Here is a 25,235-nt window from a genome sequence, read left to right on the forward strand (position 1 = left end):
AAAAAGTGTGTGTGTATGTATGTGCATGTGTGAGTATGTGTACACTTGTATGTGTGTGTTTGTATGTGTGTGTGTATGTGTGTATATGTGTGTATGTGTGTATATGTGTGTATGTGTGAGTATGTATGTGTATGTGTATGTGTACACTTGTATGTGTGTGTTTGTATCCTGCCTCGACTGGGGATCGAACCTGAGACCTCATACTCAAGAGCGGCGGTAATCAGGAGACTGGGATTTCATTTTCAATTTCAAACTTTGATCTCCCACCTGTGCCAGCTTCCCGATTTGTCACGAATTTGGACGCCATTTTGATTCATTGATATTTCAAGCAAAAACAAACAAACAGACAAATAAACGAACATATTGTGGCCTAGATTTGATAAAATATGTTTAACTGTCAGTATCTGACAATCTGTGTAAATGTATCTGTGTATGTCAGTATCTGACAATCTGTGTAAATGTATCTGTGTATGTCAGTATCTGACAATCTGTCTGAATGTATCTGTGTATGTCAGTATCTGACAATCTGTCTGAATGTATCTGTGTATGTCAGTATCTGACAATCTGTCTGAATGTATCTGTGTATGTCAGTATCTGACAATCTGTCTGAATGTATCTGTGTATTTTTATCTCATTGATTTCTGGTAATCGTCTCGTTCTGCTTGACTTGTGCTGTTGACGAAATGTCCCAGCCATTCATTGGACCAGCATTGACAAGAAATACCTACCTCGTTTGTAAAGGCTTTCCATTCATTCATAAGTCAAACCAATTTTAGAGTTAGAGAGTGGAGGGGAGGGGGGGGGGAGGTCTGTCATTTTAAAACTTGGCTGATTGTCAAATCTATCTTCAACTGAAATCAAAATTATGGATGTGCTTGTGTTTGTATTCGGATTGTGACGAAAGGTTTATGTGTGTGTATGTGTGTGTATGTGTGTGTTTGTGTGCGCGCGTGTGTGTGTATGTGTGTGTGTGGGGGGGGGGGAGTTTCGAGGAGGAGGGGGAGATAGGAATGTTGATCGGCTGGAGATAACGAGCGTATAAGCCGATTGAATCTAATTTATGGAATGTTTTCATTTCAAAATAACTTGTGGCGATTTTATCATAAACGTCATTAACATGGAAGTGTAGGTAGTTTAGTCATTGTGATGATGATGATGTTGTTGCTGTTGTTGTTGTTGTTGTATCATTGTTTTATTTTTTCAAATTATTAGTAGTAGTATCAGTGCGTAAAATAATTGAAATAATAATATAATAATAATAATAATAATAATAATAATAATAAGTAATAATAATAATAATAATAATAATATATAATAATAATAATAATAATAATAATAATAATAATAATAATAATAATAATAATAATAATAATAATAATAATAATAATAATAATAATAATAATATAATAATAATAATATAATAATAATAATAATAATAATAATAATAATAATAATAATAATAATAATATAATAATAATAATAATAATAATAATAATAATAATAATAATAATAATAATAATAATAATAATAATAATAATAATAATAATAATAATAATAATAATAATAATAATAATAATAATAATAATAATAATAATAATAATAATAATAATAATAATCTATTCTATGAAAATGAAAATAGGGTTGGTGATCTCTATAGTTCCAAACCATCCAATGGTCAAGTTTTGTCAACGAGCACAGAATTACTGGCAAATCTAAAAATTATAAAACTATTTTTTTTTACAAAAGAATATACGACAAACTAGCAAACGTTTTCCAAATAAAGGCTAATTCTATCACATGTTGACTCTAATGGTTATTTGTAAAATATGCCAGGGTGAAATGATTTGTCATTTGATGTTGGCAGTCGCCATCTGGCTGCCCTGTTGCCAGGTCATTTGAGCCCACCTACATATTTTATTACCGGGTCGATTTTGATCGTTGTTGGCTCAAAAGATTCGTCTCGATCCATATTGACATCCACAATCCATGAGTTGTAATCATTGAAATATATGAGTGTCTATTTGTCACAGCCCTTAGTTTCCCGCAAATATGGCGGGTTCTCAACTTGGGATATAAATAGCCATAAAGAACATTTATTATCATATTGACGACTAGAATACCAGATATAATAGGGTCGATATGAATGACGTAAAAGATCCATTGTTGTATAAGTCTGGCCGGCATGATCGTTGACTTCCCCCCCCCCCCCCCCCCCATGGCTCACCTCCATTCCTTGCCATATTCTATGAGATGAATAGGTCTATCCTAATTCTCAATACAAAAACGCCTTTTTTCATTTCGGCAGGTAATTCGTAATTTTCGAAAACCGAAGAATTAAAATGACATATGACACAAAGTTTTTAAACATGAGACTTTAAATAATTCTAAAGAAGTCGCAAGTTTTAACAACATTTTTGACGTGATTTGGTTTGTTTTAATTCATCGATATTTTGAAAGCAAATGTATTTTCCGGCCAAAATAAAATATGTATTTAGTCAGGTTATGGCTGTGTTGGAATCCATATGGTAACATTACGGGACTGATTAAGGACCTCCCGCACCAGTGCAGGAATGCAGCCAAGCGGATTAGGGGGCGAAGGGCGGGCGAACACATGGAGATTTAGCCCATCTTATCCCCGAGTAAGATGACAGATACAATCCCCTATTTTCTCCTTGAGAGAAATCCGCATCTCTCCTTACGGTCTCATCCCATCTAACTTCCTTTGACGCTGGGAAACCGGGGCATTCTGGGTAAACGAGAAAGCTGGTCACATGACCGTTAAGAGATTTGATTGGTGGAGTCGTGCCGATTGGCGGGAAACGGGGTTGAAGAGTGCTTGGTTAGGTAAGACAGCTCGAGATGCTCCGTGGATGCCTGGATCTTGTACTGACATGCTGGGGGGGGGGGGGGGGGGGGCACGGGGTGTGGAAGGAACTGGAATATCTTGTCCAAATCGAATCAATTGAGGATCATCAAATTTACGATATGAACAGATAACTGCCCATCTCTGGAAAAAAAAATTCCCTTTATTCATCCCCATAGGGGAAATTTGTCTCCATGGTCTATTCCAATGGAAGACTGGAATAACCCAGGCGTCAGCCGCAGTGCAGCGCCGTAAATTAAGCTATAGCGAGGTGACGTGTTCAAGGCCACACAGCGCAGCGGCGGGTGATCGAACTCGGTATCTTTCAGGTACGAAGCAAAGACCGTACCGTTGAGCCACGCTGATCCCCTGAAAAAACACGTATTTAAACATTTGACCAGAAAACTCGTCCCTCAAATATCGATCGATTTAAATGAACCTCATCTTGGCAAAAACTCTCAAACCTGGGACTTATGGAAGATTTCGCGAAGTCCCAGGTGTTTGCCAAGATGAGGATCATTTAAGATAATCCGATATTTAAAGGACGGGTTTTCTGGCCACATGTTTCAAGTCGTGTTTTTCCAGAGTACGGCAAGTGGATAAATAACTCACATTTAAAAAGAGTTAAATTTAAAAAAAAATTCATTCCCAATGGCTAAAATTTTGCTGAGTGCGATGGGAAGAGAGTTGAAAACACACACACAAAAAAAAACCAATTTTGCAAAAAAAGAGTTATTCTAATTCTCAAACTATTTTGATTTCTATTTATATAATAATAATAATAATAATAATAATAAAATAGATCTTTATTGTCCATAATATGGCAATTTGTCATTTAGTTCACTTGTTATAATGTTAAACGATAACTAAGATGAACAGATATTTCATCTACTTATTTTCTCATCCCTCTCTCTCTCTCTCTCTCTCTCTCTCTCTCTCTCTCTCTCTCTCTCTCTTTATGCTGGTTGACAGGCGACAGTAAAACCAACTCTGTCTGACCAGAAAGTTTGATTGACTTACAGCACAGTTGACTTTATCCATTATCTGTGGAACACACTTAGACAAAGAACAGAACATGCGGCTATGTGGTCTAGTGGTATGACACTCGCTCTCGGATCGGAAGGTCCTTGGTTCGAGCCTCGCGTAGTAGAGTCCTTGGAAAATGCTCTTTACTCACATTATCTCACGGTACTCAGGTGTAAAATGAGTACCTGGCCGTTATCAGCGTTGCCTTTGTCCCAAAAATTGTAATATCGCCTAACAGGCGTCATGTCCCGTCCTACATGTTAAATGTTGCTGTTGACTAGGGACCCCTTGTAAAGCGCTTTGAGCACATTTAGTGGATATTGCACTATATAAAGCTCAATTTGATTTTAATTAATTAAACAATTGGGACCAACAAGGGGTGTTGACTTTAAGCAGAAGTTGACTTTAAGGCTGTTGAGTTTATGTGGATTCCATTGTATTTTAGAGATGGTTTATTGATAACACTTTCAGCCTCATTTTCGATGCACAAGTCGTGACAGTTTGATGTCATACATTATCAATTTGCAGTTACAGCCTTGAAAGTCTTGCAGCGGTGCTTTTCACCAAACCCGGTTCTAGTTCGGCCTCCTTATTTGGGGCCACCCACGACACGTCTGCCCCTTTCGTCTCTCGTTCACCCGATCATCTCCACGTGTCTTTTGCTCTTCGAATAATCCTCGTCACACTCGACATCTCCTTTCTGTGGGCCGATCCAACGTCGACATATTTACAGATCTGATAAGCGAACGCACTTACTGACCTGTTTTAACATTGTTGCAATGATCAGCATTTCCATTGGTTTAGACGACGTGTACATATATACAGGTCGGGCATCTGAACACATTTATGGGCCTAGTTTATCATTGTTGTAATGGACGATGTGTTGCGTCATTTGAGATTTCTATTACAACAATGAGCCTGCAATAAATCGGGTTATCAGACCTGTAAATAAGTGCACGTCGGTTTGAGAGTATTTCCATTATAAAATTGAGGCCATAACAACGTGGATTATCAGACCTGTAAATAATTAGACGTCGGTTTGAGAGTATTTCCATTATAAAAATGAGACCATAACACTTTGGGTTATCAGACCTGTAAATAAGTATACGTCCAGCCTGTCCAATAAATAAATATATAAAACTAAAATAAATAAAATTCCCTTCATTAATCCCATAGGGAGACGTTTTATCTAGGGTCTATTCCAATGGAAGACTGGAATAACCCAGGCGTTAGGCGCAGTGCAGCGCCGCAAATTGAGCTAGGGCGAGGTGACTTGCTCAAGGCCAAACAGCTCAGCGGCCGGTGATCGAACTCAGTACCTTTCGGGTTCGAAGCAAAGACCGTACCGCTGAGCCACGCTGCCCAACACCGTTATTTTGTCCTTGTAAAAAAACCGTCATTCCTCATTTCCTGTCCTCCCCAGGATCGTACCTGCAGCCCCAGAAATCCTCCAACGTCCACGGGGATATGACGGATGGTTACGTCAATGCTGGATTCGACAGAGCTGATCCTGAATTGGCCGAGGAAGGTGAGTGCATAGAGAATACAGTAGGAGTCTGTGGGTGAGTGTGGGTGAGTGTGAGTCACGGATTATTCTGATCTGATGACGTCTTTGTGTCAACGTGTTTTCTCTGCCCTACGGCTGATCTGTGTTTTCCCTTACTGTCGTACTCGGGAAACATCCATATCTAAACGTTTGACCAGAAAACATATCATCATCATCATCATCATCATCATCATCATCATCATCATCATCATCATCATCATCATCATCACCATCATCATCATCATCATCATCATCATCATCATCATCATCATCACCATCACCATCATCATCATCATCATCATCATCATCATCATCATCACCATCATCATCATCATCATCATCATCATCATCATCATCATTCCCAATATAAATCAACACCCATTCTGACTGCCGCACACCGAGACGGGCTGTGATATCCATGAAGCCTGAAGAGCGCCTTAAGGCGATTGTAGACGTAACTGTTGGATCCGAAAGCACAATGACCCCGTGGTGAATGGAGGCGCCTTACTGTGAGATCCCATCGAATCCACCTAATTATAGGGGGACCACTTTGAACGGGAAAACAAGATAACAGACGGGCCGATGTTAGCGAGATAACGGTTACGTGCGCCGAATCGACACGATCGACAAACGACCAGGAAGAAAACCAGGATCTGTCCTCAGGCATTTGCCACACGACACCCGGTGCGCGAGTCGTGCGTAAGGTTAAACTTAAACCCGCTCACCGGGCATCTTGTGGCGACCTCTGAGACAGATTCTGGTTTTCTTCCTGGTCGTTGGTCGATCGTGTCGGCTGTGGTCACGCAATCGTCAACTTGTCATTGTCTCATGCAGACTAAACGTTTGTTGTTTTATTTGGTTTGGAAAGCTGGACTTGAAAAATCAATGAATTAAGCTGGACTTTGATTTGACAAAAATTCTGGAAGCAGAAACATCAAAAATATTCTACCTGACTTGAAAGAAATCTCAGTTTAGGAATGTTGACATATTGGCCGCTATCTAATACTAATGATATATTGCCCATTGAAAAGCGCACATATTACAAAGCAGCGTGTCTTGTTATAAGTGTTTGGCTGGTATAGCACCGGCATATCTCACAGATCACGTGGTCATGTGTAAATTTGAAAATTACACTTTAAGATCATGTAATGACCAAACGAAAATTTCGGAAAAAAGATCAAGAACAAAATTTGGTGATAGATCGTTTGCTTGTTTCGGCCCCAAGATTTGGAATGAACTACCACGTGGTCTGAGGGAGTGCAAGTCGTTACCTACTTTTAAAAAGAATCTCAAGACACATTTTTACTGTATTTGTTTTTCTTGACTATATATGAATCCTTGATTTGGCTATGAATTATTATTGTTGTTATTATTTTATTTTTTTGACTTAAAATTGATATTTATATTGTAAAGTGCCCAGAGCTTGTGTTTTACACGAGAATGAGCGCTATATAAATGTGTATTATTATTATTATTAATAATAATAATAATAAATAATAAATGGCATTTATATAGCGCTTTACCCCGTTGTCACAGGCTCTAAGCGCTTTACAGTGATATAAAACAAAACATATTACAGTGAGACAAGTGTGAAGGAAACGTGATACGAATTCAATTTAACAACAACAAAATTAATCGGTATTCCAACAACAATTATTTCTAGCCAAATTTTTTAAAACAGATATGTTTTGACTGCATAGATGGAAAGATTTTGACGTCGTTCAGTTCTTTGTGATTGTTTTAAGACAGACATTGTGATGATTAGTTCTCACTTAATTCTATCTGTCAGGTTATAAACGTTTAAGATCACACATAGTTTTATGTCTTGGTACGTTATATCCGAATGGCGGATGTTGTGAGTATTTTATCTACACGCATAGAATCAATAGACAGACTAGATATACAGATTTCCTATAATTCAGTTCGGATTGATCTTATTTTCTGAAGAAAAAAAAAATCCCACGTATTTAAACTTTTGACCTTGGGTGGGGTTCCTGGCCTACAATAGTGGGCAGGGTGCCACTTACTGTGTCTTCTATCATCTATATCTGTTTTCCAATTTGCTTTCTGTCTTTGTCTTGGAATCAGATTACTTGGTTTTGCCCTGGCCCTGGCCGTAGTGCTTAGCCGGTAGGGAAACAGTCAGATGTTATTGTTTTGGGAGATTATATTTCTTTCCTTGTAAATCATCTCTCTGTTGTGTATTATAATGTTTGTTATTTTGAATGTATAATGTAAGCATTTGAGTGTATTCCTCTTAGTGGGATCTTGTGCTGGTGTATGGGTGAGACATTTAGGTGATCTCAAACTAAGTACACTGATAGTGTGCTATTGGAATATACACCTATTCCCTATTTGTACCATTCCCCTTTGTCTAACTTTTTCCTCAAGTCCTTTTTATTGTACATCTAGAATCTTTTCACTATCCAATTTTCCTCCCTTTTACTGGCGCTGATATGACCTAAATGTGTTGCGCCAAAAACCTTAAAAACAAAAACAAGAAAGTTTTGGCCAGAAAACTCGTCCTTCAAATATCCATCGATCTAAACGACATTCATCTTGGCAGAAAACTCTCAAACCTGAGACTTCATTGAAGACTTCCGTGCGGTCCCAGGTTTGACAAGATGAGGGTCGATAAGTTTGTTTGGTTTTCAGAGTGTAAACCATCTGGCAGAAGAATAATTGGGTCACATAAAAATGGTTGAACATCTAAAGAGCCAAATTTCCGTGCCGCCTTTTTCCAGGATTTCACGGGTTTCCACTTTTCTAAGACTCCTGGAATGGGTTCTGTCGCCAACTATAGATAGTATGCGCTTGGCTAAGAAGCTCACAACATTGCCATCCGGAAGTATAACGGATCAACACACAAAACTATGTGTAACCTTGAACTTTTGTAGTCTGGTTAATACAGTTTAGTGAGAATTACTTATAAACGCGAATGGCAAAAACCAATACCAAAGACCTGAGTGACATCATCTTTGTTCAATTATTGTATTTTACCATCCGAGTTCATGAGTAATTCTCACTAAACTGTATTAACCGGACCATAAACATTCAAGGTTACACACCGTTTTGTGTGTTGGTCAGTTATACTTCCGGATGGCAATGTTGTGAGCTTCTTAGCCAAGCGCACAATAGGGAATGAGATTAGCGGAAGAGTAGCGTCCCTTGATTAGACGTCACCCATAGTCTGTGACGTCACAGGCGGAAAAGTTATTAGAGAGAGAACGTCATGTTGGTTGTGCACATGCGTCTCTCGTCCTGGCGGAAGCGAGGACGAGAGACGCATGCGCACAACCAACATGACGTTTTCTCTCTAATAACTTTTCCGCCGGGCACGTCACAGACTATGGGTGACGTCCAATCAAGGGACGCTACTCTCATTCCCTATATCTATATCTTAACCTCCGCGGTCTCTTTCTCCTTGAAGATTCCACGAGAGATCGATGTCGTGATCGGAAGGTCCTGGGTTCGAGCCTGGCTCGGCGCATAGTTGAGTCCTTGGAAAAGGCTCTTTACTCACATTCTCTCACCGTACTTAGGTGTAAAATGAGTACCTGGCCGTTAACAGCGTTGTCTTTGTCCGAAAAATTGTAATATCGCCTAACAGGCGTCATGTCTCGTCCTACATGTTAAATGTTGCTGTTGACCAGGGACCCCTTGTAAAGCGATTTGAGCACATTTAGTAGATGTTACGCTATATAAAGCTCAATTTTAATTTTTAATCACTGGAAAAGGCTCTTTACTAACATTCCCTCACCGTACTCAGGCGTAAAATGAGTACCTGGATTTTAACAGCGTTGTCTCTGTCGGAAAAAAATGTAGTATCGCCTAGCCCAAGTTGTATTTGTTTCACAGTATTTTTGTCACAGTACGGAAGTTTTTATATACAGAAAATAACCTCTTGTTCCAAAGAAAACCCAGTCTGTATGATGTACATATTATATCTTATCTGGTAACATACCTGAATCTGACATCAAACTGCGTACACCGACAAAGCATCTTTTGTGACATTTTGGTCAATTTCGTTTGTTTTTGTGTGTGGATATTCTATTCAGCTTTACCAACAACTCACATTTCCAGAAAGTCTTACAACTTGTGACGTCATGGAACTTGGAGGTTTTTGTCTTTTAAATGTTAGGGATGATACAAAAATTACGCCTTTCCCCTACGGCAATATAAGATACCGTCGCCTAGGCGTTCCACGAAGGAATATAGATAATTCATCAAACAAGATGTCTGATGTCAACAGGAATCACACATTTTGTCCAAGTGAGCAAATTGGGGGTTAATAATCTTGCCAGTGGAAAAACAAAACAAAAACTAAAATGTCTGAAGCGGGGCCCGAACCCGGGATCTTTCGGATGTTAGGCAAAAAGTTAATAAATATTAGTTTATCGATGATGTTGATATATTTTAATTTATCACCTACCTTTTTTTAACGTTAGGCATCCGGGTAATTAACGATATTTATCGATATGATATTTTTTCTCCAAATTAAGATTCCCATTAGTTAATATTATTTATCAATTTCTCTTTTAAAAGTTAGGGATCATGTAACTGAATGTTAATTTATCGATAGCTCATTTTAAAACATTAAATATGATTTTAATCGATGTTGATTTATCGATTAATCTTTTGAAACTTAGCGATATCTATTTTAAAACCTAGTGGCCATGTTAATCAACGTTAAATAATCGATATCTCTCTTAAATTTTCGGGACAGTGATAATCAATGTTAATTTATCGATACCTCTTTTAAAACTTAAGGATAGTGATACTCAATGTTAGTTTATCGATATCTCTTTTCAAAGTTAAGGATAGTGATAATCAATGTTAATTTATCGATATCTCTTTTCAAAGCTAAGGATAGTGATAATCAATGTTAATTTATCGATATCTCTTTTAAAACTTAAGGATAGTGATAATCAATGTTAATTCATCGATATCTCTTTTAAAACTTAAGGATAGTGATAATCAATGTTAATTTATCGATATCTCTTTTCACGGATAGTGATAATCAATGTTAATTTATCGATATATCTTTTAAAACTTAAGGATAGTGATAATCAATGTTAATTTATCGATATCTCTTTTCAAAGCTAAGGATAGTGATAATCAATGTTAATTTATCGATATCTCTTTTAAAACTTAAGGATAGTGATAATCAATGTTAATTTATCGATATCTCTTTTCAAGGATAGTGATAATCAATGTTAATTTATCGATATATCTTTTAAAACTTAAGGATAGTGATAATCAATGGTAATTTATCGATATCTCTTTTAAAACTTAAGGATAGTGATAATCAATGTTAATTTATCGATATCTGAAGTTGTATCTCTCTGGAAAAAAACCCTGTTTTGTCAGTCTAGGATCGCATTGTCATCTGACGTGTTTTATCTGATTCAGGCCAACGGGTCGGTACGCGAGTGGCAGGAATGTCTAAACTAACTACATATGACACCTCCCCCACCCCCCCTGTCACCTCCGATCACCCCCCCTCCCCCCCACCCACTCCCTCCCCCTGTCACTCCCGCGTCTTTTCCCAATGTCTTTAGCACAAGGGACAGCAGGGATACAGAACCACCCGTCTAATAGCAACACCGTCAAAACGAGACACCACGACACCAAATCTCTGCCGGTTTCCGTCCGTTCGACGGAAATGGTTTTGCTAATGCTTTTCAAAATTGTTTCAGGTTTGAGAGTTTTAAACAGGATAAAGATCATTTGAATAGGTCGATATTGGAAGGACGAGTTTTCTGGCCTAAATTTTAAATTCATGTTTTTTTTCCCCCAGAGTATGGCAGAATAGGCTTATTGATGTTATGCGTTTAGCTTTAAAAAACTCATAAAACCGACAGCCGGATATAACGTACCAACACACAAAACAATGTGAAATCTTAAACGTTTATAGTCGGATTGATAGAATTTAGTGAAAGCTACTCATAAAATGGCTGGCTAAAAAGAATAACAAAGAGCTGAGTGACGTCAATTTCGTTTCTACTATAGTATTCTCTTTGGCACAAATATTTTCTATTCGTTTTGCTTTAGTAAGTAAAGTATGCGTGTTATATTTTGTGGACTTAGGGCCAAAATGTCGTAATTCCACGGACGTTTTAGACGTGTCATCATGTCTGGAATATCTTGACATGTCGGCTCATCATCGATGATTGGGTCTAGTTCTCTTGTCTTTGTTTGTTTGTTTGTTTGTTTTTGTCTTGTTTTGATTGTTTGTTTGTATGTCTTTGTTTTGTTTGTTCGTTTGTCTTTGTTTTGTTTTTTGTTTTTTTGTGTGTGTGTGTTTGTATGTTTTTGTTGATTTTGTGTTTGTTTTGTTTCGCTTTGTTTTGTTTTGTTTTTATTTTTGTTTTATTTCTTTGCTTGTTTTGTTTTGTTTTGTTATGCTTTGGTCCTTTCTTGGTTCATTTCCCTTCAAATGTTGTTTTAAACGACAGCACGACACCAGTTATCGCCAGTGTAAACACATTGTCAGTTGGCGGACAGTTGAATTTCTAGTCCTGGCAGTTCCAAACTGTACACAACGTAGATTCGGACATTCCGACATTCCAGGGTCATTCAACCGGAAACGCCTGGTCCGTGCCGCACACATTGACAAAACTTGGACTTTTCATTCGGGACTGAAAACTGAAAAATGTTCAGTTCAAAATATCAATGGATGATAATTAACCGACGTCCTTATGTTTGTAGGTCCAATAACAGGACGTAATTATGGCCTTGTTTTAACATTGTTGTATTGGACAATATTTTACGTGGGTTTGAGTTTGAGAGTATTTCCATTACACCAATGAGCCCATAACATCTTGGGTCATCGGACCTGTAAATAAGTATACGATGAAATAAACACACACGTGTTGTAAAGTCTCAGGTTTGACACTCATATGAATAAAAACTTGTTTACTCAAGTTTTATACATTTTCAACAAGTTTCGGATCATCTCACTCCTTCGATATTAGAAGAAACAGTTTTATGACTAAAATCAGAATAAAGCGTTTTGTCAGTGAATCTCAAGATGTGTTTTGAAGTGGGGGAGGGGGGGGGGGGGGGGGGGCTGACGCTCCCATCAGAACGCTTAAGTACTCTGGAAAAACTCATATTTTAAAATTTGGCCAGAAAACCCGTTCTTCAAATATCGATCGATTTAAATGACTCTCGTCTTTGAAAAAAAGCTCTAAACCTGGGGCTTCGCGAAGCCCCAGGTTTAGAGCTTTTTTTCAAAGACGAGAGTCATTTAAATCGAACGATATTTGAAGAACGAGTTTTCTGGCCAAATTTTAAAATATGAGTTTTTCCAGAGTATGAGAGAACGGCCGTGACAACTGGTTCACAATTGTCTGTGAAAATGTCTTCATGATTATTAGAATAATATTGTGGAAAGATATCAAAGAGATTTATACCGGATAATATGGGGAGTGTAATATCGATGCTGTGCGTTAATGTAAAATGTTCACAACATCCGCCAGCCAGATATAACGAACCGACACACAAAAACTATGTACATATAACCTTGAACGTTTTTATAGTTTGAGTGGTATAATTTAGAGAACTAATCCCAAAAATGGCTGTCTAAAAAAATGACAAAGAGCTGAGTGACGTCAAGTTTTTTCCGTCTATAAAAAAAAAGACCTTCAGTATTTATATCAAAGGCAATATCCACTTCATATGCTCAAAGGGCTTTACAAGAGGTCCCAAGCCAACAGCAATATGTAACATGAAGAATGAGACATGGCACCTGTGAGACGATATTACAATTATTTTTTTTTTCGACGGAGGCAACGCTGTTAACTTTCAGCTACTCATTTTACACCTGAGTACTGTGAGAAAACGTGAGTAAAGTACCTTTTCCATGGACTAAGTCTTTGCTCCTGTCCGTACAGGATCAAACCCTGGACTTAACCGTCCGAGGGCGAGTGTCCCACTGACCACTTGACCACTAAGCCGCACCCTAGAGTTTTAGACCAGATGAGGGTCATTGGAGTCGAGCGATGGGGCAGCGTGGCTCAGTGCTACGGTTTTTGCTTCCTACCCGAAAGGTACTGAGTTCGATCACCCGTTGCTGCCCTGTGTGGCATTGATCAAATCACCTCACCATAGCTCAATTTGCGGCGCTGCACTGCGGCTGATTCCTGGGTTATTCCAGTGTTCCCTTGGAATAGACCCGAGAGACATATTTTCCATATGGGATGAATAAAGGGAATTTTATTACCTACCTACCTGGATACCTCTGTATAGAGCTTTTAGACTTGGTGTAGTCTCCTTCGCTCCTCCTCATCTATTAATGATTGGACCAATTTTTATAATTGAACTTGTTTCCTAGGGTGTTGCTTATCTCCAACTCTGCTTTGAATTTATTCAAATTTTTTGCTGATACTGTGGTTTCTTGTAGTTTATTCCAGTTATTTACAATTCTAGATGAAAAAAAGTTCCTTCTTTCATTTGTTTTAAAACGTTCTTTTTTCAGTTTCTTGCTGTTTCCTCGTGTCTGAATGTTCTTGTTTGGTTTAAGGAATCCTGCCTCTACCCTGTCTATTCCCTTTACTATTTTATATGTTTGGATCATATCTCCCCTTCTTCTCCTGTAATCTAAGGTCGGGAGATTTAATTCTTTCAATCTCTCACAGTATGTTTTGTCTTTCAGGTGTGTGATAAGTTTTGTTGCTCTCCTTTGCACTCTTTCCAAACAGTCTTTGTCTCCTCAAACTTCGGATACCATATGCAGTTAGCATATTCCAGCTTTGATCTAACCATAGTCTTGTAGATGGTAGTCATGTGTTTTGTTTTCAGATTCTTGAAATTTCTTTTCACTATTCCGAGTGTTTTACTAGCCTTAGATTGAACATCTTTAATTTGCTTCTTGAAGTTTAGCTTCCTATCAATAAATACTCCTAGGTCTTTTTCCCCATTGGATTTCTGCAGGGGTTATTGATTTATCTTTTTATTTTATTTATTGTCTAATTGAAGGACGAGCTTCATGTCCAAATTTTAGCTAACATGTTTATTTCATCGTTCGCTACGACACACTTTTGACATCTTTCACATTTTGTTTTTCTCCTAACAGGCTTGATCGTAGTGGACGGAAAAGGCCCGAAACACGGAACGAAAAAGGTACGTAGCCATCACTCCCTGAACACATGTCACCGTTACAGATGGATGCCAGGTGGGCTGGAGGGTCAGGGTTCGAACCCGGTTGCTGGCAATTTCTTTTTGTTTGTTTGTTTGTTTCATTGATTTATTTGATTGTTTTTTATCATTTGATATTAACATTTATATGGCTCGTTATAACGGGCCTCCCAAGGTCACTGCAGGTCACAACGCATCCTTCATTTCCTCAGCAGGTCACGGATAACCAGATTTCCATATCACGTAGGACGCGTTTCAATATCCGTTTCTGTCTTTCGCCTAGTAAAATTGAGCTTGAAATTGAGCTTTTATATAGCGCGATATCCACTTAACGTGCTCAAATCGCTTTACAAAGGGTCCCTGGCCAACAGCAACATTTAACATGTAAGACGCCTGTTTGGCGATATTACAATTTCTTCGGACAGAGACAATGTTGTTCACGGCCAGGTACTCATTTTACAACTGAGTACGGTGAGAGAAAATGAGTAAAGAGCCTTCTCCAAGGACTCAACTATGCGCCGATCGAGGCTCCAAGCCAGAACTTTCCGATCCGAAAGCGAGTGTAAAAAAGTGTCTTACCCAAAGTTACAACGTCAAGATTTGATTTTCACCCATTCTGTTGTTTCCAATGTTCAACTTCGTTGATTTTATTATTATATTTTTATTTTGCCACTTGCCGAGACACTTTATTAATAAATAAAAAATAAAACAAAATTCCCTTTATTCATCCCATAGGGAAAATTTTTCTTTAGGGTCTATTCCAAGGGAAGACTGGAATAACCCAGGCGTCAGCCGCAATGCAGCGCCGCCAATTTAGCTAGGGCGAGGTGACTTGCTCAAGGCCACACAGCACAGTGGCGGGTGATCGAACTCGGTACCTTTCGGGTACGAAGCAAAGACCGTACCGCTGAGCCACGCTGTCCCTCGAACCACGGCCATAATGGTCTGACAGGATAATAATCTATAACACGATCGTTCATATCTTTCTTCTTCTTCAAGTCTCTCAGATCATTGGGCGGCCCGTGTACTAGGAGTTTATCTCGGTTTATATAGCAATTGCTTGCTACCCTTTGAATAGGACGCTTGTCTATTGCAAAATACTTTCGCCAGATCTAACAGAAACATCTAGCCGATCACTGATGGGTGGAGAAGGGGTTGGGGGGGGGGGGGGGGAAGCGGCGTAGCCATCGTTATGTTATAGCCTGATACTGAAATCCAAAAGGACTGGCAGTTTGACGTCATTATTTGGTTTTTGCACCACCTAGTGAGTTGTCGTTAGTAGAGCTCATGGAAACAAGTTATTTCATTGGTTGAACTATTGAATACAACTCACGAGTTGTTTTCTTTTTCGGCAAAAGACTGGCATTTTGACGTCATGTTTTGGTCAGTGTCAGACCATAACTTTACGAAGGCCACGGGGGGTGGGGGGGGGGGGGTGTTGGGAGCAGAAAAAAATCTCGACTTATTCGATCTTGCTTTCTTTGTGTGTGCAGCGAGTGCTCTACCAACTGAGCCATTGAGACCTCTTGATGTTGGTTTTAATTGAACATTTTCCTCTGTCAGAATGCTGGTGGCAAAGACGTCAACGCCAAGACTTGGTCCTCGTTCCCTCAGAGGGAACAACCTGGAATTCTCTATCGGCCTGGATCGTGTGGATCTCTGGATGAAAATATTCAGCCTGTGAGTATGAATGAAGATTGTGGTCTACTGGTTTGACACTCGCCCCGGATCGGAGAATCCTGGGTTCGAGTCCCGCTTTGAGCGGTGCTTTGTTGAGTTTTAGAAAGGCTCTTACAACACATCACACCGTACTCATGTGTGAAATATGAGTAAACCTGGCCGTTAACAGCATTGTCTCTGTATAAGAAAAATGTAAAATCACCTAACAGACGTCATGCCTCGTACCACATGTTACGTATTGCTGTTGGCTAAAGGTTCTTTGTAAAGCGCTTTGAGCACATTTATCGGATATTGCGCTATATAAATGCTTAAGAAACGAAACACACTCTCATGTATTCAGTCATTCATCTCATCTCATAATAATTCATGTGTAAATCTTACCACCCAAGTTCGAGCATCAGGACCACTGTGACACCGTACGGCTTTGACCAGAATGGGCACATTTCATGCATTACGTCATCTGTCCTTGTGTAGTTTTTGGTTATTAATTGTATCATTTTTTTCAACCACACATTATAGAACAGTAAAGTTTGCTGCCCCAAACGTAAACAATAACAAGTTGCTAGTGATTTCCGTTAGGGACCGGAATAATTTACGCACAATATAGGTCTCCCAATTTTGTAGTTTGAGTTGTAGGCAATACACTTTCAGTATTGAAAATATGTTTACATAAAATCTAACAGTTGCAGAAATAATAATATAAGGCTAAATTATTATGAAAATCAGGCTCCGAATAATTCTCGTTTTTTCACACCAGCGCAATAATTTGCTCTGGTCTAAAAATAGATAGACTGTAACTTTTGATAAATTTTAGGAAATTGTACCTTTTGTTCCATAAAATATCCATATCTAGACATTATTTGATGCATGATCGAGTATTTATGAATATGTGTTTCTTTTGCCACCTAACAGCCAAATTTTAAAGGTTATTTTTTTTCTATTATTTACATTGGAACGTGAGCTGTCAAGACAGGAACATGTGGTTTGCCACGTGCTTCTCGACCTTTGTTTACGTTTGGGGCACCTAACTTTACTGCTCTATAGGGAATGAGATTAGCGGAAGAGTAGCGTCCCTTGATTGGAGGACGAGAGACCCATGCGCACAACCAACATGACGTTCTCTCTCTAATAACTTTTCCGCTGGTGACATCACAGACTATGGGTGACGTCCAATCAAGGGACGCTACTCTTCCGCTAATCTCATTCCCTATAATAATTATTGATATTATTCTACCCGACGTGTTCATATTTCAGGTCTGATAACCAGAGGCCATTATGGGCCAGTTTTAACATTTGTTGTAATAGAGAATATTTTATGTTGGTTTGGGAGTATTTCCAATACAACAATGAAACCATAACAATTTGGATATCGGACCTGTAAATAAGTACACGTTGATTCTATCCTATCTCCGTAAATAGAAACGCGTAATGATATCAAGTTTACAATTATAATTTGTGACGTCAGATTATCAAACGTTAAATTTCACTAAAATTTGATTTCTTTAAAAGAAGTAGACCTCTATCATTTAAATATTTTTGAAAATGTTTTTTATTCAAGGGTGACGAAATAGGAATAGATTGAGGGGTAGAATAAATTATTTATTACAGGTTTTGGAATTGGAACTTTGTTTTCAACGCACACTCGCAAGCTTATAGATAGTATGCGCTTGGCTAAGAAGCTCATAACATTGCCATCCGGAAGTATAACGGACCAACACACAAAACTGTGTGTATCCATGAACGTTTATAGTCGGGTTAATACGGTTCAGTGAGCATTACTCGTGAACGCGGATGGCAAAAAACAATAACAAAGACCTGAGTGTCGTCATCTTCGAACTATCCAAACAGTGTTTGGAACACATCCGGAATTCCAAAAAAAAAAAAACAAGAATGTAAAAATCGTATATCACCAGGTTTCATTTACCATTTTCTCCCATTTCCTTTTCTCTTTCATATATTATGTTGACATCAAAATGTGTGAATTATTGGCGAAAGCCTAAAAGCGGCGTGCACGTATATCCAGGTCTGACATCCGAACGCAATTATGGGCCTAGTTTAACATTGTTGTAATGGACAATATTTTGCATCATTTTTTGAGATTTCCATTACAACAGTGAGCCCATGATGAATTGGAGTATCAGACCTGCAAATAGGTGACGTCGCCTTATAACATAAATATATAAACTTGAAAGAATATTGTTCTCATCTGGTCCAGAATTCTGAGATCATAACTGTCTGTCTTGAGAGTCAGGACATCATCGGTCTGGGATTCAACATCTCTGGTACCTTTGGGGAAGGCATTCAAGTGAGTCAGGTCCACAATCGCGGTCCCGCTGTGGAGTCCGGAAATATCAAAGTTGGTAAGTAGAGATTTACATTGAATGACGGTGACGTCACTCAGCTCTTTAGTATTGTTTTTATACCGCCAGTTGGGTGATAAGTCCTCACCAAGTTCTCTCAAGTAAACTTTAAATGTTTGGGGTTTGACATAGTATTGTGCTTGTGTTGGGATGGGGGGGGGGGAGGGGGGGGGGGCGATAGCTCAGTGGTGGAGCACTCGCTTCACAAGCACACGGACCGAGATCAATCCCGAGTGCAGTCAAGATGTTTTTCTCTGACCCCCCCCCCCCTGTCCAACCAGCTGTGTTTTGGGGAGCTGGGTTTTTCATAGATATGGTGGAAAGTACTTAGCGATAGACTTGTGTCTTATACAAAGTGTAGAAACTAATTTCTATTGTCGGCTTCAAGCAATAGAACGGGGATAAACTCCACCTCTCTAATACCTCTGAAGGACTACCATAGTTTTGTGTGTTTGTAAGAGTCACCAGTTGGCTATTTTACTTTAGCGCATATCATAAATCCTGGCATGTGTATTTGTGTGTGCTTGAGACGCAGAGGTAGAGAGAGAGGGAGAGAGAGAGAGAGAGAGAGAGAGAAAGAGAGAGAGAGAGAGAGAGAGAGAGAGAGAGAGAGAGTTTGTGAGTGGGTTAAAAATTACAGTAACACAAAATCTCGATGATGATGATGATGATGATGATGATGATGATGATGATGATGATGATGATGATGATGATGATGATGTTGATGACGAAAACGACGACGATGATGACGACGAAAACATATAATGAAATATTTCACAAAATCGAAGTTGTAATTATGACCTCAAAATTATGAAATGAATACTGACACGTTTTCTCGTTTTTTCCTTTGAATATTATTTCATTTATCGACATCAAGAGAAACAGCTCAATATTTTCAAATGCAAACGATCAGTTACTTACCCTGTATTCCCATTTCCTTTCAGGGGACAAAATCCTGAGTGTGGAAGTTTCCTATGAGAATATCGTCTACGAAGATGCTCTCACCATCCTGAGCTATGCGTCACCGTACCCAGTCAAAATCACACTTCAGAAAGGCGATGCGAGACGGAGTCGAGACTCAACGCTTTACAAAAAGGAGATATCGACGATCTCAGGAAACGAAAAACTTGCAGAGTCCCAATTGAACCATCCTCTGTATCGTAGCCAATCATTAGACGTGTTCAAACAGCTGGGCAAATCCAGGGACACTTCAACTGCGCCATTCCAACCTAAACGAACTCAGAGTGAGATGAAACCGGACACAAGGAAAGATGGCGGCAAACCTCGGAAGAAAGGAGACCGCAACTCCAAAAGTTTTGTCCATGACGTTCTGGACAAAATTGCTGGGACAATTTCCCCGTCCAAATCCAGTTCTTCAAAGCAACACGAGGTGGTTATATCGGACGTTGTGGTCCATCAAGAAAGACGAGAGGATTATTCGGGAAATGCCACATCGATTCAAATGGAGTCATTCCCGTCGTCCCAAAATATCCCCAATGATATAGACAATATCAGCGATGACTTTACGCCGACAAATTCCACGGAATTAGCGTCGTTGATGGACGACAAATTTGATCTCAAGCATGACGGGTTTGAAAACATACCTTTGAACTCACCGCCCGATGGGAGTCCAGTTTTACCTCCTAGTAAACCGGAAAGAAAATATAAAAAGCAAGACAGTTTTGAATCTCAGAGAAATTCTTCAGAATCTTTGAACACGGACGCTGACAAGTCTGTGAATTCTGACGTTGAGGAGGATGTGATTGTCCCAAGTGTGAAAAAGACTGAAAGGCAATTAAATAATGGTGATATTCACTTGGAGCCTTTAGAATTTCATCCAGTGTCCAGTAAATGCGATGACATGAATGAAGCCTTAAGCCCTCTGTCCAATGTACAGATACTAAGTGTCAACATCGATAGATCCCCGTCGCCCGATGACAACAGCGTTGTCGAAGATCTCATTGAAGCCACGGCGGCCAAACGAGACTCATCGGCAATTTCCTTGTCTACGTTAGAACAGATTAGTGATAAACAAGAAAGGGTGAAAGAAATTGGAACGACGACAGAGATTGGGATCAACACAGAAACTGTTGAAGATGAATCTGTAAAAGATGACGAACAGTCAGAAGAGACAAAGGAACCCGAACCGCCAGCTCTGGATGAAGAAATGTTAGAAAGATTAATTGCTATGAATTCGTATGAACCAGGAACGCAAGGCTGGGCTGGGATTCAGGCTGGTGGAAATCAAGGGGGGATAAACGATGATTTTATTCCAGCAAATTCTAGAGAGTTTTTACCACAGCCTGTTCCAAAAAGCAACATCAACGAAAGCAACGCCATGTCGCGTCCTATGTCACCGCCGAGTTTGTCTTATGAACTGAGAGACGATTTAGTGACAGGAACTCCCGTTGCTGTGGGCATCAAATCCAAACCAGGCACACGTGACTCATCTCCTGCAATCACGATCAATACAACTTCTACAACGCAGGGTAAACACAATAAAAATGCCAGCACTCCCAAAGACAATAGTAATAATTATTCAGGTAGCCCCGGCAATGTCGTAAACAAATCGTACAGCGCCAGTAAAAATCGTAACAAAAGCAATAACAATAATAACAAAAACAATAACAACAACAGTGACGAATCGTCACGTGATATAATCGACCAATCCCAGGACGTGACGAGTTATAGACTTGTGAATTCCGGAAATAATCCAAACATCGGTTGGACGGATTCCAAAACAGTTGACAATCAGATTGTAATTTCCCAAGAGAGATGTATTGACGACTTAACGGATTCGGACTCTGAGTGTGCTATGAGTGAAAATCCCTCTAGAATTTCGATTCAAGGATCCGAAGACGTCAGCAGTCGGCGATCCAAATTAGCTGAAAATTCAGACGTTTCAAATTCCTTTACCTCCAGCAGCGGAGAAGCTTCTCCACCTTATTCCTCTAATGGGCAAGAACTGGGATCATCCCCAGAATTTCCGATGTCAAAATCACCACTGGAGCTAATGGCTGGTGGCATCGAAAGCGACAAGCAATCGAATCCTGCAATATCTGTGACGTTACACCGACAAGATAGTCACAGTGATGTGGAGTGTTAGAATTATTTACATATTATTCATCCATGATTATTTCAATAGAGAGGGGAAAGCTTGTGGATTTCTCATACGGTTGTGCGACGACAAATCAACGTTTCCATTCATTTACAGACTATTTTTTACTGCCAACATCGACGACATAAGGCGAACCCTACTGGTCCAAATATCCTAAACATGAGACTGGCAAGGCTTAAAGACTCACAGATGTAAGTATTTTGACCAAGTGAGGGTTTTCTTATTTCATCAATACAGTCAGATCTGCCGTCGAAACCAATTCTACATAACGACCACTTCTAACAAAACAACCACTTTGACTGTTGATAATTCGCAGTCACTATAAATAGGTTTCACTGTACTTGTAGTAAAGTTTTCTGCCCAAAATTGAGGAAAAAAAAGATGTTTCCTCGGTGTATAGAATTATATATGGATACAACACTCAACTATGATTTCAAGTACTGATGCAAGTACATGATGTTTATCGCGAATGATTACTCACCAAAGGATTTGTTGTATCAAGTAGATGTTGCTGCAAATGTCTGGATTGGTCCTGAAATGTCACACTGTGTCCGGGCAATGACACGTGTAAATAACTAAGAATGAAATAGACGACGTATTTGACAGGCAGGTGGTACTTTTTGGAGAAATATCCATCATAGTTTAGATGTGCTCAAATGACTTTGTTCCAAAGAGTGAGACGTACGGACAAGGCAATTATTTCTATTACAAAACGAACAAGAATTGGAATGCAGTCCAGTGTCAGAAAAAGAAGAAATTGACAGAGTTTATTTTTGAGAAGAGGCCCTTAAACTGTGTTTTCTTTTCAAAACATCATCTTGGGTTTTCTGTTCCACCGACGTCATTTATTTTCCAAAGTCTTTTCGGCATCAACGCAATATGGTTCATTCTACCACAAAGACAACAACTGTTGATCTCGGATTGCTAAACTTCCTGATGATGACGAAAGCATTTCAATTGGCAATTCTCTATTGTTTTGAAATTTTAAAAAAATTGTTTACGTTAATCTTATGGATGATATGAACACATTTTTTGTTATATCAATTTGCAATATTGGCCCTTTTACCTCACAAAATCATCGAATACTATTGGCAGCTTGTGTTACCGTGTACAGTCCCTATACAAAATGTGTAATGTGTACAGCCATATACAAAATATGTGTGTGTAATGTGTACAGTCCATATACAAAATATGTGTGTGTAATGTGTACAGTCCCTATACAAAATGTGTGTGTAATGTGTACAGTCCCTATACAAAATGTGTGTGTGTAATGTGTACAGTCCCTATACAAAATGTGTAATGTGTACAGTCCCTATACAAAATGTGTGTGTAATGTGTACAGTCCCTATACAAAATGTGTAATGTGTACAGTCCCTATACAAAATGTGTGTGTGTAATGTGTACAGTCCCTATACAAAATATGTGTGTGTAATGTGTACAGTCCCTATACAAAATGTGTAATGTGTACAGTCCCTATACAAAATGTGTGTGTGTAATGTGTACAGTCCATATACAAAATGTGTGTGTAATGTGTACAGTCCCTATACAAAATGTGTAATGTGTACAGTCCCTATACAAAATATGTGTGTAATGTGTACATCCCTATACAAAATGTGTGTGTAATGTGTACAGTCCCTATACAAAATGTGTAATGTGTACAGTCCCTATAAAAAATGTGTGTGTAATGTGTACATCCCTATACAAAATGTGTGTGTAATGTGTACAGTCCCGTTACAAAATGTGTGTGTAATGTGTACAGTCCCTATACAAACTACGTGTGTAATGTGTACAGTCCCTATACAAAATGTGTAAGGTGTACAGTCCCAAAACAAAATGTGTAGTGTGTAATTCCCTATACACAATGTGTAGTGTGTAATTCCCTATACACAATGTGTAGTGTGTACAGTCCTTTTACATAATGCATTAATGTTTATCATTTATTGTTTAGAGTCTCTAAATTTAATCTGCCGTTCCGTGACAAAAAATATATTTTGTTTCATTTAAACCAGAAAATACTGTTCTATTTGAATGATTTTCCACTTGTCCAAAATTTTAAAACTTGACACTTCATTGTCAAATTTAAGACTTTTGACAAATTGAAAATCATCTCAATCAGTCGTTATGTTATATGTGTTCTGGCAGTGTGTACAGTCTCTAGAATACATACATGTTACGTATAGTGTGTCACTGTACGCCAGTAATGTGTACTGTATTGTCACTTTAACACGTAGGACTATCAAACCACCAGACCCGTTTCGCAGGGTTCAATTTTGCTGTATACAAAATTTTGACAGAATTCGTAATCCAACGAAGTCTCACTTGAATTACTGGTTATATAATAATAATTAATATTTATCTTAAATCTAAGAAATATGCTCTGGCATAACTTTTGATACTGTAAAACATATTTCAAATAATATTGTCTTTTTATCATAAATTATTAAAAGATTTAAAGCAATCTAAATGCTTCTGATTAAAATATTAATTTAAAGAATGTGTTTGAACTGTTGAGCAAATTATGCCCCTTGTGGGATTTTTCTAGCAACATCTCCCATTCCATAAATGGATTGGGGATGGGGCGTAAGTCAAGGCTTGGAATCGACGGCAAATTGGAGGGCATGAATAGCCATCCGATTTTGGAATCATCGACGAATTAAAAAGAAAATGGACTTGTGTAAACGATCCGAATCGTGAAAAACTGTTTAAATTTCGCGAGATTGATAAGATATTAACATTCAGATACTGGTAGATTTTCTAGCCGGTTTGTGAGAAATTCCTTAGGCGTCACTTACATACGTAATTTTTAATTTTTTGTTTGTTTTGTGTTTATAGCAATTGGAATTCTTGGCAAATAAAATCAAAAGTAGTTTCGAACCAACAGTTGATTAACCCCCATCAAACTGTTCTTCTCATAAATATTTCTCACTGCTGACCCCACGTACAAAGTGCCTTTCCCAAGGACACAAACGATTGCTGCTAAACCCAACAATATTTTAGATCCATAAACTGATGGTCTTGCCCAAAATTATCAGCATTTTTCACTCTCTTAAAAATATCTTGCTCGTTTCTAATGCAATATTACACACTTTGTCTATTATTATTGGGACATTACCTATCTAGCCCTTTGTGTCAATGGTAATGTGTAATGTGTAATCTGTTACATGATATCAGTAACGAGTGTCAATAAACGGTAAAGCCTCCAAATTAACAACACAGTCAATAGGTGTCATGGAGTAGAATCTTTTAGAAATAGTTTCACAAATTGAGATTAAAATCAAAACGGTTTCAAGAGTAGTCTAGAATACAAGAATTTGTACATTGTTGTGCTCTGAAATTGTTTTTTTTTAAACAAAAAAAACAAAAACAACTTGTATTTAAAATTTTGCTCAGAAAACTCTTCCTTTAAATATTGATCTATTAAAATGACATTCATCTCGCCAAAACTCTCAAACTTGGAACTTGCAAAGTCCCAGGGTTGAGAGTTTTTACCAAGATGAGAAT

General features: G+C 38.5%; 1 protein-coding gene across 1 annotated transcript in view; it reads left to right on the top strand.

Moving 5' to 3' along the window:
• The window catches only part of LOC144971650 (uncharacterized), a 68,430-nt gene extending 43,476 nt beyond the window's left edge, over nt 1-24,954 (top strand). The window contains exons 3-7 of the mRNA XM_078912727.1: nt 5,313-5,417; nt 14,515-14,561; nt 16,140-16,256; nt 18,472-18,616; nt 19,561-24,954. Of these exons, the coding sequence (XP_078768853.1) occupies nt 5,313-5,417; nt 14,515-14,561; nt 16,140-16,256; nt 18,472-18,616; nt 19,561-21,722 (2,576 nt within the window). The 3' untranslated portion in view covers nt 21,723-24,954. The remainder of the gene's footprint in view (nt 1-5,312; nt 5,418-14,514; nt 14,562-16,139; nt 16,257-18,471; nt 18,617-19,560) is intronic.
• Nucleotides 24,955-25,235: the final 281 nt, after the last annotated feature.

The sequence above is a fragment of the Berghia stephanieae genome, chromosome 1 (assembly GCF_034508935.2).
Source record: "Berghia stephanieae isolate SIO BIC M18660-M18661 chromosome 1, UCSD_Bste_1.3, whole genome shotgun sequence".
Taxonomy (NCBI): Eukaryota; Metazoa; Mollusca; class Gastropoda; order Nudibranchia; family Aeolidiidae; genus Berghia; species Berghia stephanieae.